The sequence below is a fragment of the Anguilla anguilla genome, chromosome 15 (assembly GCF_013347855.1).
Source record: "Anguilla anguilla isolate fAngAng1 chromosome 15, fAngAng1.pri, whole genome shotgun sequence".
Taxonomy (NCBI): Eukaryota; Metazoa; Chordata; class Actinopteri; order Anguilliformes; family Anguillidae; genus Anguilla; species Anguilla anguilla.
The window spans coordinates 28,246,820-28,261,703 of record NC_049215.1 but is presented as its reverse complement, the minus strand read 5'-3'; the positions used below and the strand labels follow the sequence as shown (position 1 = coordinate 28,261,703).

The following is a 14,884-nucleotide window of genomic DNA, read 5'->3' as shown; positions in this document are numbered from 1 at the left end:
CTCCAACTCCAACTGACAGCTAACCCCGCAGACTTTCGAAGCCGGAAGATTCACATATGCCGATGTTTACCGACAATTCAGATGACCAATGAGAGGCTTAGGCAGAGGAAGCTGTAGCGCGCCAATGAATCAGAGAGCAATAGAGGTGTGGCCAGAAAGGCAGAGCGTACTGACATCACATCATGCGTGTCCAATAGGAAGTCTTCATTTTTGGACACCGCCAAGCTCGGTTTGCGAGCAGGACAGAGAGCTTTTACACAGGGCTGTAAGCGGCGGTAGACCGGCGGCAGAGAGAGACCGTTGCCTGTCTTGGAAGCAGGTAATACTGACATTAAAGGAAAACATTCACGAGCTGGACATATATTGACAATTTTTTATAGGCAAACCTTAATTGCAATGAAGAGGATATGCGCCGTCTGATTTGAGCAAGTACGTTCTTCCCATGTTTCTCTTTGTGGGACGAGGGACGATTTTGACAGGCTAATTGACTTAGGGTAAAAATAAAATAAGCGGTTGGGACTTGCTAGATCTGCCAGGTTTATGAGAACAAATCCACACAACATTGGCTGGGACGTTTGTGGGTGACGTTTAGTTTCTCACGCAATGTCAACGGCCCTCGAGTTCGCAATGATTTGATCAGCCGAAGGTACAAGGTTCCTTTCCAGCCTCATTTTAAGCTAAATGTTCTTGCGTAGTAGAATAAAAGATCAATGTCCCTATTAACTATTTGGCTAGCTTGCTGACTTGGGTTTTATAAACTTACCATCATATTGATTTGAGTAGCTAGCTAGTTATGTTTAAATTATGGTTTGCCTTTCAAAGTAAAATGGCTGACCCTATCAAGTGTACCCGACCATGAGGAGTAGCAAGCTAACGTTAACTAGTTAGCTCCCTAGTGTTGCTATTAATTCCTCTCTAAAAGTATTGCGCTACTGAAATAATATAATGTTGCATTGTATTGCCTTTAGCTAGCTAAGAAATCAACGTACGGAAAAAAGGGGTTTTCGCTTGTGACCAAGCCAGACACTACCATCTCAGACGAGCTATAATGTTAATATTCTACAGAGGAGGGCACAGCCCGTAGCATTAACTAAGATCATAACTAATGCTAATTGATCACACCAATGCACGTCTGCATAGATATCATCATATACTACAAACCTGTCATGTCTGTAAATTATTTAAACTTTTCGCCAAAATAGCTTGTTAGTTGGAAATGCCTTGTTGTATTTGGCTAAATTGCAAAGCATCCATTTTGTCGACGTGAGATCGCCAGCAAGCAACACCGAAGTGATTAGCCATTGCACCGGCAGTTGGATAGCTAACGTTAGCTAATGTGGACATTAATCACCGCGATTACAGCTTATGTAGTACGTCGCATGTTTAAAACTGGAAAAATGTTAGGTTTAGAAACATCACGATTGTTTTGTGTGTAGTTTTTGTTTCCTGTTTGGTGCACGGATTTAGACCTCCTCTTCCTCCCCTTTCCACTCTGCCAACAAAAACAGGAGGCGAGGAGACTGAATTCACTGGAGTGTGCATTTGTAAGTGCAGTGCATTTTGCCATTAATTTTGTTTAGCGTTGTTCGTTTTTGTGAAAAAATGCACAGTATGTAGCTAGCTAACTAAGCCGAATGAGTTGGGATGATTTCACGAAATTGGTTTCCGACTGTAATTTTAATCACGCGTATTTTATAAATGTTTCTCGGTGGAATACTACTGATCAACCAGTATTTTTATAAGTTTAACTACCACATTTAGCAGCTTTTCAATAACTAGCAGTGTGCAACTGTTGGTAGCGATCATGCCAAGTTTGTTCTGCTCAAGTTTCTTTGTGGCCATCAAGCCACACTTGTCTCATCTAGCCAGTTAGCTAGCTAGGCCCAGTTTTATACATATCAAAAAGTTATGGCACGTAAATGAAGAAAACTTGCTTATCTAAATTTTGGGTGTAGTGTTAATTATTTCATAAAATATGCGTACAAACAGTTTATCGTTGTATTTCGGACATTAAACCTTTATGGTGATGGATATGGTGCTTTGTGCAGAGTGGAAGGAGATGCTGGCTGCAGTCCGACAGGCCTCGCTGCAAGAACAAAGTAGCGTTAGCTGCATGTTGCAACTTATTTTTTATACTTTCGACGCGAAATCCGCTTTTGCTCCCTGAAATCGTTCTCGTGGATGCGGAGTGAATATTTTGTGGAAGTCGTTTGTATTTTGACTCGTACTTAAAGGAATCGCTAAAACTCAAGAAAACAACCTGAGGCCTACTGTAGTGTTTCTCCCTAGAGAGTAACTCAAACTGTCACACGCAGAGTGAACAGCCCGCTGGTCAATGAATGGAGCTCTACTGTGCATGCTCACAGAACATTGTACTTTTGTTTTGTTGAACGTGAACGCGGTCGGTTCTTGGCTTGTGCTCCAGCCAAGTTCTCGTCATTTTCAATCGCCGTTGTGTTTTGTTTCTTTTAGCCACGGAAACAGCATTTTTTAACTTGCACCTATTCAGCTTTGGCGTTTGGTGCTGTTCACCTCATGTTTACGGATACTGCTAACATTCTCTAATTTGTGTTCGAGTGGATAGTTGCTATTACTGCTAGCTAGTAACTTTAAAAAAAATCCGATTAATGACTTTTTACCATGCGGATTTGGGACCAGTTTCTTTTTAAACCACTCTTAATGGAGCGAACGTACAAGCAATATTCATATTACTTCATAAACTTCTTATGGGCCGGAGCTGACCTCACACCTTATGCTGTGGCTAACGTTAAGTCCAGCCTCATGCTAATGCTTGGAGTAATTCAGTAGTTCTTTCACGGTGCTGCACACGATCTCAGAGTAGGCGTCTGTGACACACCGCATCACGCAGTAAGACCTTTGCTTTCATTTTCTCTATGACAGGGGATCCCGTCTTGAACATCCTCCACCATTGCTCTTCACTCAGAAGACACTATCGCCTCCCTTCGCCCAGGATTTGGTTATCATGGCAAAAGATGTGAGTACAGTAGTAGGGACAGAGGGGTGGTGTGTATTGCAGTGCTCTGGTCTTCTCGTAGCCATCTCTGCAGAACCCACTCATCTTAATTTTCATAAAGCTTCAAGCACGTTACTCATCCAACCTGTATCTGTACCTGTATCTAAACGTCTCGTTGGACCTAACCCCAAGCATACTGGTTGCACTGTTTGTAATGACTATTTCACAATTGATTTTGTATTTTTGTAATTCTTTATAAGATGCACTGTAGAAAATAGATATCCAAAGCAGTACATAAAAAGTTTTTGTTCATAATTGTGTGGCATGAGAAAAGTGGTAGGTTTGGATGTTATTTGCCAACCCAAATGAATAAAATGAATGGGTGTTGATGTGTCATATGCAATACAAATTGCTGGAAAGCCTATTTGTCAAACTCCTTCCCAACAGATCAAAAATACACAATTACTCCTGTGACAGGAAGCAGTTGCACATTGCATGATGCACTTCCCTCATGCACCGAAGGCCTGCTTCTCTGCAGAGAGAAGGGAAATGGCCAGTGCCCTGACATTTCTTTCAAGGGCATCTTGAGAAGACCAATGCAGGCACTACCAGCATTGCAGCTCCAGGGCTGAGCTCTTAAGTAATCTCTCTAAGGCCTGGGACCAATATTCTACCCTCTTGTTATTATCTGTGCAGGCATCTCTTTCTTTGCAGTAGAAGGTTAAGAAGTGTATAGTAGACGTAGTCTACATTAGCAAGATGAAACAATTTAACATTGTTCGGTTTCAGACCCATATGTCCCCAGTGGGTGCATTAGGAGGGACTAGCGTGAGGTTCCCTCTGAATGAATAGCCTGGCTAGAGTGACGTTTTATCTTGATTAGAGACACTCACTGGTCTGCTAAAGAGGCGATAAAAGAGTGAAATTAGAACAGCAGGACAACATGCCTTTAGCGGGCTTACTCCACTACTAGCATGAGCTATACAGGAATAAAAGGGCAGTGTTATAGGTCATTGAGAAGGGGGAGAGGTCAGGGTGAGTTTGCTGCTCATAGGGTAGTAGAGTAGACTAGAGTAGTCCCCCAGTTCAATGCTGCTGCATGTCTTTCTCGAGAATGGGAGGCTTGTTAATGGTCATGTCAGAGAGCCGGTGTTAATGCATTCACGTGGGGGACAGTATGCAGACAAGCCTGATTGGATCCCTCTGTGGTGACAGACTGATCAGTGTGTAAGAATGGTCACTCCATCAGTGAGTGATCGCTACAGCCCTGTGTTTGAGGCCTTAAAGGGGAGGGCTGTGACTGTTTCTTGTTTTGGTAGCCCTTGTTAATGACTGAGAGGGTGAACTTTCTGTGCTTGGGGTGGTCTTCCCCTGAGGGGGGGCTTTCTCCTTCCTCTCCCAGCTCCACCCCTGCCCCCACACGGGCATTCCCAATATAATCTGGCTGCAGAGCTCGACGACCAGATTACACACTGAACTGACCTACTTTAGGGGAATGGTGACTGGGGGTTGGTGGGTGGGTGGTGGGGGGTGTAGTCCGTTGGCTGCAGCTGTCTCTGCTCGCTGTATTCTGTGTTGAGGCTGTAGGCCTCCCAAACACCACTGTGTTAAGTCGGTAGTGGAGAACTTTGGGTGAAGGCCTTCATTGTTGATTTGTGTTGAGTTAGTATTGAATTGTTGGGGTAATGGGGTGTCTGGATGTATAATGTGACTGCTGTTGGTTTAATTATGAGGTAACTGCTTTGTTAGTCTGGTGAAATGAGTTGTTGGCTGTTCTGTCACGTCCCCAGGCTGGTCTGATTGAAGCCAATGGAGAACTGAAGGTTTTCATCGACCAGAATCTCAGTCCGACTAAAGGTAAGCAACAGGCTGACTTCCGGCAGTACTGGTGGTAACCCCTGGTGCTTCTGGTGGAAGTGGTGGTGAAGATGGGGCAGTCCCTGGGTTTAAACCCGTTTCCCTCCCTTAATGGGGAGGGGAGGGGGTGTCCCATTTGTCCTGCTATGAACATCGATTGGACACTACCGTTTCCTCTCCAACTCTTGGCTGAAGTGCTTTAGGTTATTTTTTTTGGTTAATTTCTGACAGTTGTAGGAAGTTGTGATGTTGGAATGATTCTTTCATATGAAGACCCTTGTGTGTTCAGATGACTTGGGCTGGTTTACCTCAGGCCTGGCTCAGTCCTGATTCCAGAGGAATATTAGTTAATCACTAATCACATGGACCTGTGAAATGGAAGGGAGCTAGTCTGGGAGAAGCCAGGTAGTGGGTTTAATGTGACCACCCTGAACCCAAGGTTGTTTTTGGATCAAAGCCACCCAAAATGATGATGCAGCTCACTCCATACTTCATCCAGAACATTAACTGCCTGGAATTTTTAATCAGTGGGATGACTCTCTCTCTCACACACACACACACACACACACACACACACACACAAATTAATGTGAAAGTGCCGTCAGCAAACACAACAAAAGTAAAATCAAAACCAAATTTGGTTGCTCTAGGACTTATGGTTGCTGAGCCTCAGACACATTTAGCGGAGAAAAAAAAGAATAATAATAGGCCTAATCCTAAAAGATAAAATAGGGTTCCACCAGCTTCGCTGCTTGGGACCCTAATAAAGGCTAATTTCTAGACCTGACATATTTCATCCTTACGCTGTAAATGGTTTCATCACTTTATGTTATAGCTGCATTAATCACAACTTTCATGTTTTCAGATTAACATGGAAAGAGGGAGATCACAAACATAACATCCTTCTTGCTATTTTGTGATGTCTTCCTATTGTACAGTTTTATACTTGCAAAAAAATAAAAATAAAATAGCAGCAGCTTTGCCTAGCATTTTATCCCTTGCCTGTTTTTAGGGGCCAGTTTAGGGTAGTTCCATGCTGACCCTATGTGTGACCATAAGTGCTGGGTCAATGATGCGGAGCACCAAAGACTCTTTTTTTTTCTGTCAGGAAATCCCCTGGTCACTTTTGTGGAAAATCCCAGTAAGTTGATGTGTAAGCTGACTGGGGAGACGCTGTGTGCTAGCGAACGATGAAATGCTTCCTCTTTATTAGATGGCTATCGGAATAGCTGGTTACAATTCAATGAATGTATGCTTGGTTTCAACAGTCCTATAAAATCCTTTGAGACCGGACTGCTCTGCTTTCCGCCTCTTTCTAACATGTTTGAGTGAGTCAGCAGATTCATATTTTCATGTTGATGCAAGTTCAGTAGAATGCAGCTTGATGGCAGAGCATATATTGGTAGATTATCTCTCTGGACACAGATAATGTGCAATCTGAAGAAAAGGGTTTGGTTTAAAATTGAAAAGAAAAATAATAAATCCAATCCTCGTTGTTTTTGTTTTTATGAACTATGATGAAGTGTTGTATTTTCTTAAAATTATGCCTGTTACAGTGCTAACCTTTTCAAATGGGATTTGGCAATTATAAAATATCTGTTGTGTTATCTCCTATGTCTAATAGAAATAGTATTGTTGGTAAATAGGATGGGCAAATAGGCCTGTGCCTTATAGAATGTAGCACTTCAAAAATGTGACTCACTGGTTCTGGTTGTGGACTCCAGTGCTAGGGTTTATGGGTAGATTACGAAAGTCACCAGAACCGCAAGACTTAATTCCGGCAGCAGGTGGCACCATATCCTCACAAAGTGACTTCATTTCTCATGATTCTCCTTCCTCTTGTCCATGGTATGTTTCACACAAGCAGCTGTGACTGACCGCTTGTTCACACACACACAGACGCGCGCGCGCACACACACACACCCTGGGCGGGAAGTAGGAATGTTCGTCACTTCTTAATTCCTGTAATTCATCCCCAGTTATTCTGGGCAGAAATGTTCAATCTGTTGAGGTCATCAGTGGCTGTTCTGTGGGATTCTGGTCACACATTCTCTGAATCATTTTTTTTAAATGAGCATTTGAAGCTTTCATTGCAGCTATTGCTCTGCTATATAAGAAATGTATGAAGTGTAAGCATTAAGTGTTTTGCAGCAGGAAGGAGCTTTGTGTTGGCAACGCCCCTCCTGATGTCAGTTGTACATCTGTATTGACTGACCGCTCCCTTCTCTCTGCTCCTCCCCCTCAGGAGTTTTGTCACTGGTGACTGTCCATCCATCGTCCCTCACACTGGGGAAGCAACTGCTGCCCAAAACACTTGGACCATCAAACGTCAACATAGCGCCCCACATGGTGAGTCTGCTGCCATGTTAGCAAAGGCATGTTGGCTTCAAGCAGACAGTGACCTACCACCACCACAGCACTGTTATAACGTTATACTCAGCACCACTGCACAACATTACTGCTCGATCACTGAGCACCACCGTGAAATATTACTGCACACTCACTGACCACCGCTGTGCAACATTACTGCACGATCACTGCAACATTACTGCACAATCACTGAGCACCACTGCGCAACATTACTGCACAATCACTGAGCACCACTCTGCTACATTACTGCACAATTACTGAGCACCACTGCATGTGCGCAGGGTAAGTTTCGGGGTCATGTAAGGGGGCAGGTGCACAGGTATGGGGCCAGTCCACTGCGGTTCCACGTGCCCTCCCGTTTCCGTGGCGATAAAGCCCTCTATTAACATTGTGCGAGGTGACCTGGGACTAAGCCTCTAACAAACGCTGCGGTCAGCAGGATTACGCCTGTCATCCTATTAATGAAAGAAGGCCTCCGCCAGGGCAATCTGCTCCTGCAGGAGCGCAGAGACGTCCTCCACCACCCCCCATCCCGCCTGGAGCCCCTGGAGCCCCCCCATCCCGCCATCAATTCTCCTTTTCCCTTTCTCTCTGCAGAGACCTGGTATTATGCAATATTACATGGGGTTTAATCTCTGTAAATCAGTATATGTGGAGGCGTGTGTCAGGTGAATTTATGCGGGAGGCCACGGTGTGATTGTGAATGTAAATGTGCATGTGTAAGCTGCAGCCCTGCTGATGAGCTGGCGGGCGGGGGGGGGTGTCGCCCTGCAGGTGATTGGCACTCCTCAGCGGCCCAGCGGCTCCAATACCATCCTGGTGGGCAGCCCGCACACGCCCAATGCCCAGTTCCTCAGCCACGGTCAGCCGCCCGACTCCTCCCCCTGGTCCACCGGGTGAGTTTGGAGGGGTCACATCTGGGTCAGTTTGCCCCAGGTCATCCTCCCTGGTGAATGAGGGGGAGTAGAATGCCTAATTCTCCCTCTTCCTCAGGTATGGGACAGTCAGGGGGATGTCAGGGGTGGGATGAGGTTATACTTATCACTGGACGTGCTAATTTGATAGTACAACAGGAAATAAAACAGGAAGTTTAAAAAATAAAATGGGCTGAATGTTAATCTCTTTCTGCGGAGTGTTGCGCCTAGTCTTTGTTTCATTCAGTGATCTATAGAAGGTGATTCCATTGGTCTTTAGGGGTTAGCATGTGTTGGCTGAAATGGTGAAAGATTTGCCCATGACTGACCAATGATGTGGCAGGTACTCATTAACTTCCTGTGCTGGATATGACACTAGTGCGGGCGTGGCTGACTTCCTGTTTCCCGCAGGAAGCGCAGTAAGAAGGGGGAGAAGAATGGCAAAGGCCTGAGGCACTTCTCCATGAAGGTGTGTGAGAAGGTGCAGAGGAAGGGCGTCACCACCTACAACGAGGTGGCGGACGAGCTGGTGGCCGAATTCAGCTCCTCGGACAACGTCGTGTCACCCGCTGACCCGGTGAGGCCACGCCTCCAGTCTCACGAACGCTCCAATAACACAGCTGCCCGATCTCTCTGGTGCCTGTCCGTTACCTCCATTTTGGCTCCTGTCTGTTACCTCCATTTTGGCTCAATGTAACGGCATTGTTTCCGATCGTTCCCCTTCAGCATGTGTACGACCAGAAGAACATCCGGCGCCGTGTGTATGACGCGCTCAATGTGCTCATGGCCATGAACATAATCTCCAAGGAGAAGAAGGAGATCAAGTGGATCGGACTTCCCACCAACTCCGCCCAGGAGTGCCAGAACCTGGAGGCAAGAGCAGTCCGATCCAAAGCGCACGCATCCGGAACACGCACGCGTTCCCGTTCTACCACAGCGTTCCCCCACACACACCGGTAGAAAAGTGCAGACCTAGAGCTACCTTTTAAAGCAGCTTGTTGATTCCATGGGAGAATTATCATGTATTAAATATGGGGAATTAATTGGTTGCAGGGATGTTGTTTGTCAGTGATGTCAGTTGTGGCCCGTCTTAGACGTGCATTTCATTGTGACCTCCTGTGTTTGTTTCAGGTGGAGAAACAAAGAAGGCTTGAAAGAATCAAGCAGAAACAGTCTCAGTTACAAGAGCTCATTTTACAGGTAAAAGGCTGTGTTGGGACTCTGGAAAGGAAACCTCTGCGTTTAGAATGCATTTTAGGGGATTGGTGGAATATCTGACTGTGTTTTGCCCCTGCAGCAAATCGCCTTTAAGAATCTCGTCCAGCGAAACCGGCAGGCTGAGCAGCAGGCCAACAGGCCCCCCCCTCCCAACTCGGTCATTCATTTACCTTTCATCATCGTCAACACCAGCAAGAAAACCGTCATCGACTGCAGCATCTCCAACGACAAGTAAACAACCACAGCTAGCTTTGTGTGTGTGTGTCTGTGTGTCTGTGTGTCTGTGTGTGTGTGTGTGTGTGAGTATGTATGTGTGTCTGTTTCTGTGTGCCTGTGTTTGTGTGTGTCTTTGTGTGTGTGTGCGCGAGTGTCTGTCTCTGTGTGTGTGCGAGTATCTGTTTCTGTGTGTGTGCTTGTTTCTGTATTCCTGTGTGTGAGTGTGTTTGGGGATGGATTGCAATTGGGCTTTGTTCTCAAGGACATCCTTTTTATTGTTACATAGATATTTCTGTTGTGATTTATGATTTCTGCCGTGTTCTAGGGCCTGTGCCTAGTGAATTGAGTAGAGAGAGTGATAAGGGCTGCATTAGCCAATATTGAGTTAATGGATTCTTGATTTTCATTTGCTTCTGCGTGAGAATTGCTTGATCAATATTGTGTATACATATTTTCGCAGGAGCTGTGTTGTGAAGGTGCAAACAAGCTTGATCCATTTCATACTGCGGGATTATTATCTTTCAGTGAAAGGAAATTGCAGTTTGTTAGCCATTCAAGACACAATGAACATAACCGCCTGTCTGAACTTAACTGACCATTTATGGGAAACTGAAACCATCATACTGGGGGGGGAATAGCAGCACAAGTGTGAGCTCAGGCCAACCATTGCATTCTTGTTCCGAGAGACGTCCGATAACTGATTACGTGGAAATGCTAATCACCCAGAGGAGGCTGTGGGCTGGTGTGCTGGGTGACCTCTTGCCAAAATCCGCTGTTTTAATGAGAGGAATTGATTGGTTCTGACATTGATCTGTGGGCGTGAGTGGCGTTTGAGCTCTGAACGACATGCCCCAGGGGCCTTGCCCTTCTAACCGAACCCCGTCCCCCCCCGTCCCCGTCCCTCCCCAGGTTCGAGTACCTGTTTAACTTTGACAACATGTTCGAGATCCACGATGACATCGAGGTGCTGAAGCGCATGGGCATGGCGTGCGGGCTGGAGGTGGGGAAGTGTTCCCCGGAGGACCTGAAGATGGCCCGCAGCCTGGTGCCCAAAGCCCTGGAGCCCTACGTCACAGGTCAGCTCCCATGATTCATAGCGCCGCCCCACATGACTTGGCAGGATGACGAGAACAGGTCATTCAGCCCAAGAGTGCTCGCCATTCTTCGTAATCGTTAGCCCTGTCGAACTATGTGGCTGCAAGAAAAACTGTACACCGTAAAAAAAAAAAAGAATAAGTTGAGCCATACAGTGTTTGCATGTTATTGTGTTATAAATTGTACTTCCACTGGAGGTGACAATGTTACACATGCGTAACCCTGGATATGACCTGCAACTCGTCTGTGCCACTAATGCTGCAATATTGGCTATGAATACGTGCTGAACTGTCCTGTGCCTGGTTGTAATGGAGTGTAGAGTGAATGGATTGTGGAAATGTGTATTTCCTCTCCAACCTGCAGAAATGGCTCAGGGCTCGATAAGTAATGTCTACATCACGGGGGGATCCTCCTCCAATGGGGGGCGCTACCATACTGGCAGGTGAGTGTGCTGATATCCCTCCTCAGGGACAAGACGTGTTCTCAGTTTTTCTTCCTGACTTCCTGAAGATGGGCTTGCTGTGACTGCCTGTGTGTGTTGTGCATGCATGTTTGTTTTTTTCACCGTGTGTGTGTGTGTGTGTGTGTACGTATGCGTGTGTGTGTATGCGTATGTGTGCGTGTGTGTGTGTATGTATGCGCGTGTGTGTATATGCGTGTGTGCGTGCGTGCCTATGCGTATATGTATGTGTGTATTTGTGTGTTCGCAGTGAGAGCGGGGCAGACGGCACGCTGGCCTCCAGCTCCAGCGGGTCGCACTACAGCGGCTCGCGGGTCCAGACCCCCGTGTCCTACATGGGCGATGAGGATGATGACGATGACTACGAGGAGAACGATGACGAAGATTAACCCTATCTCTCCCCATCCTGAATACTCCTTCAAGCAGTCTTCTCCCACCCCCTTTCCCCCTCCTTCTCTCTCTCTCTCTCTCCATTCTCCTTCTCCCCTTCCTCCTTCCCTCTGTGCTAAGGTCATGGATACCATAGCAAGCTGGGAACCAATAATCTATAGCTCCCAAATATTTGTGTATGCTTTATGGGGGTGTGGGTTGATTTCAGAATCAAGGCCTGATGGGAGTTGTAGTCCTGAACTTGATGTTTTGGAGTACGTGGCTCAGGACCTCCCATCGGTGCCCATGAAAACCGCTGTGCAGTGCCCCCTGGTTTGAGCTCTCATAGTGAACTTCATCTTTCAGCAAAGCGAAAGACCGCAAAGGATTCCCTCCAAAACCTCTTAACAACCGACAGCTGTTGTTGGGAGAAATCTGTAGTGTGATGACATGCGTGTGTAGTAAAGATATCTCCCGTTTGTTTGTGGGGTTTTTTTTTTGTTTTTTTTTTTTTTGGTTACGGCATGTGGAGAAACACCGCAGACGTGACCGACCCAGGCTGTTTTTAAGATGGCCGCCTCCCAAAGACTGTTAAAACAGAGACTGAATCTGTGAACTGGCTGTGTCGGAGAACCTGTACGAGTCTTCAAGCTGAGTCGGCGATGGAACCTCTAAGGCTGAACCTCTGAGGCTGAATCCGAGAAGCTAAATCTACAAGATGGCCGAAAGCAGAATCCCCGTGAATCTGAGAGCCTGCTGAATTGGAGAATCTCTGAATCCAAAGGCGGGCCGAATCGAATGAATCTCTGAGCTGGCTGCAGAAGAGGCTCAACCTTTGCCTGGATGAACATTATTTTTGTATGACGATTGATTGCAGGTTTTTGATCTCATTTTGCTCAGTTAGGTTGGCTTCCTGATGTTTTGTGGGCAGCTATGTTTCGCGACTCGGTTGAGCATTTCGGGACGAGTAGATGTGTAGAGGAGCCCCTCCCCGGGCTCTCAGCCCCGCCCATTTCTGTTTACAGTATGTACAAACGAGGGACGTCTTGGTAAACTCGAACCCACACAAAAACTGCATTTCGGGACAAGCTTTTGTGCATGAAAAGACTGTTCGGTGAAAGCCGTTGAATATTTGGCTTTCTACAGATTGGTGGGGAAATGAAAAGTGAATGTCACTTTGTTTCCTTAACAGAGTCAACTTTAAAAAGTAACTGTGGGTTGAGTTTCTGTCAGGATTACCCTCATGTCGCTCCTTTTTAAAACAAAACAAAAATGTACTGACTCTTCCAAGTACCTTTTCTGTAATCTAATATAAGTTTGAAAATTAAATATAGGGAATGTTTTAACAAGGTTTTTTGTAACTCAGATTTGTCCTCTGAAATATTGTAAAGAATTTTATAAAGCAGTTGTTGGACAGACAGGTAGTTCTTTCCTCTTTTTTTTTTTTTATTTAAATTTTTGTTGCATGTGGAGCTGTGTAAGGGGAAGTGCATTGTGGGCCTGTCCTGGGGTTTGGCCCCGTGGCAGTGAACTGGTCTGTGTTCAGTTGCCCTTCACAAATCCCCGCCTGCGGGTTGCGAGGGCCGCACACTGTGGTCTTCAGCTCTGTGCCGAGCACACGTGGGTGGGGCCTTTCTCACCGTTAGTGTCACTCACTGCCCAACGCTCGTTCTCAGTTTTACCGCCCGTCATTCTGTCTGTGTTCCGAGTCGCTTGGCCCGGAATGGGGTGGTCGTGTGTCATGTGGCACTCACATTTATTTCATACGCACTTCAGTGTCTGTAGATTCTGAAGCCTGTGCTTCCATCCCACAAGCCTTTATGGGAATGCTGTGTTAGGCTTCTGTCCATTTTGGTGGTCTGATGGCATGAACTTACGCGAGGCCAAAGACGGAAAGGATTTGCCTGAGAAGGACGCCATTTTGGCATTCATGTTGGCTGTTTTGCGCTTGGTCGGCTTTCCCGAAGTCGTAAAACTGCTATTGATTTACTAATGAGTGTGATCACAATGTTGGATACTGCATTGGTTTTCAAATACAGCTGGCCCTCTAAATGATTTCCTTTCTAAATTTACTGCAGACTTCGAGGCATTTTAGCCACTTCGGTACAGCTTGGAACGGCTCCTGTTGGGCAAAATGCTGCTGGAAATGCAACACCCCAGCTTGCATCTGCAAAGTCATGTAAAATACTCACGGCTAGTTTTCGTCAAAGGATGCAATAGAAAATGGGTTATCAGATGTAGGCCCCTGGCCTCCTGGCCTCCTACAGTCCTGTAACGTGGGCAGTCAGGTGGTCTGAGTGGACTGCAGTGGCGCAGTGCGAGGATCAGAGCCTCGGAGGCTGAGTGCTGTCTATCCTTCCATCTGAAATTTGACATGCGCATCATAAAATAATTTAGTTACATGTGTTGTGTTCTCATTGATCGGTGCATCTGTTATGGGACAATCCTGATCATTTTAATGGACTTAGGGGATAGAATTTATCGTTTTAGAGAAATGTGTGTATGAATTGTTTTAAGACTAGGAAAAATGGGCTGTTGTATAATATTAATTTTTGTACATCATCTAAAATGTTTTTTTTATTTTTATAAAAGCCGTCTGTTGCTGGCCTTCTGTCCCGTCACTTCAGTCGACGCAAACCAAATGTCACACTGTGGTACTGCTGCTCCACGTGCAGGGGTCAGCACGGGTCCTGCTGTCCACGCCTCACAGCTGGGGGAGGGACGGTCTCTCCTGGCTCTCGTACCCGTGAGCGCCGGCTCCGCCTGCTGCCCGCTCCACACGCTTCTCTTGCGTTTGCTGCAACGGGGCCACAGTTCTCTGCCTATTCAAGCAGCCACTATTAGGTTTTTTTTCTTTTTTTTGTTTGGTTTTTTTTTTTTTTTTTTTTTAAAGGAGAGCACGAGCATTTTTTATTAAAGATCACAGGCCTTTTTTTAAATGAATATCACAGGTGTTTTTTTATTAATAAAGAGCATGGGTGTTTTTACAGTTTGCTCACGTGATGTCTTCTCTTGGACTGCGTCAGAACGCCACGGAAGAAAGCCAGTGGTCTGGCCAAACGTGCAGATGGAGGGGGTGGTAAATTTAGTGGGAGTCGTGGGGGGTGGGTGGGGCTGGGGGGGCGGGTGTATGAGTGGAACGCTCCCTTTGCAGAGGGGGAAACTGAAGGGTGGTTTTGAAAAAGTGAAAAGGACGAGGCACGAGAAGTTGTCCTGTGACTCCCATCCTCTGATTAAGGCTGAAGGCTTGCTGAACTGCTGATTTTATCTTATGGCAATGAAACTGGTATAGATTGGTGTCTTTCAGATGGTGGCTCTGTTGGCAAATACCTCTCACACACACAAAAACAGAGTTAATGCCCACACTCATTTAATAATTTAGAGTGCAGTGGAGATTCAACATGTGCATCC

General features: G+C 46.0%; 1 protein-coding gene across 5 annotated transcripts; it reads left to right on the top strand.

Moving 5' to 3' along the window:
- The first annotated feature begins 201 nt into the window (after window positions 1–201).
- tfdp1b (transcription factor Dp-1, b) lies at window positions 202–12,893 on the top strand. Of its 5 annotated transcripts, none has more exons than XM_035392768.1 (14): window positions 221–319; window positions 1,509–1,544; window positions 2,902–2,995; window positions 4,765–4,831; window positions 5,940–5,972; window positions 7,077–7,180; window positions 7,976–8,097; window positions 8,527–8,692; window positions 8,842–8,988; window positions 9,247–9,315; window positions 9,413–9,564; window positions 10,459–10,625; window positions 11,008–11,086; window positions 11,355–12,893. In XM_035392768.1, the coding sequence occupies exons 3-14, from the start codon at window positions 2,984–2,986 to the stop codon at window positions 11,491–11,493; spliced, it is 1,257 nt and encodes a 418-aa protein (XP_035248659.1). In that variant the 5' UTR covers window positions 221–319; window positions 1,509–1,544; window positions 2,902–2,983; the 3' UTR covers window positions 11,494–12,893. The 5 variants fall into 5 exon arrangements, with proteins under 5 accessions (XP_035248661.1, XP_035248659.1, XP_035248662.1 ...); XM_035392769.1 differs by having other exon boundaries at window positions 288–429; XM_035392770.1 differs by lacking the exon at window positions 1,509–1,544 and having other exon boundaries at window positions 202–319.
- The last annotated feature ends 1,991 nt before the right edge of the window (window positions 12,894–14,884 follow it).

Excerpts from the sequence above, each read along its gene's own strand:
- tfdp1b (XM_035392770.1), top strand. Across the intron at positions 4,832-5,939 it reads GAATCTCAGTCCGACTAAAG|GAAATCCCCTGGTCACTTTT; the intron begins GTAAGCAACAGG and ends TTTTTCTGTCAG. Across the intron at positions 7,181-7,975 it reads TCAACATAGCGCCCCACATG|GTGATTGGCACTCCTCAGCG; the intron begins GTGAGTCTGCTG and ends GTCGCCCTGCAG.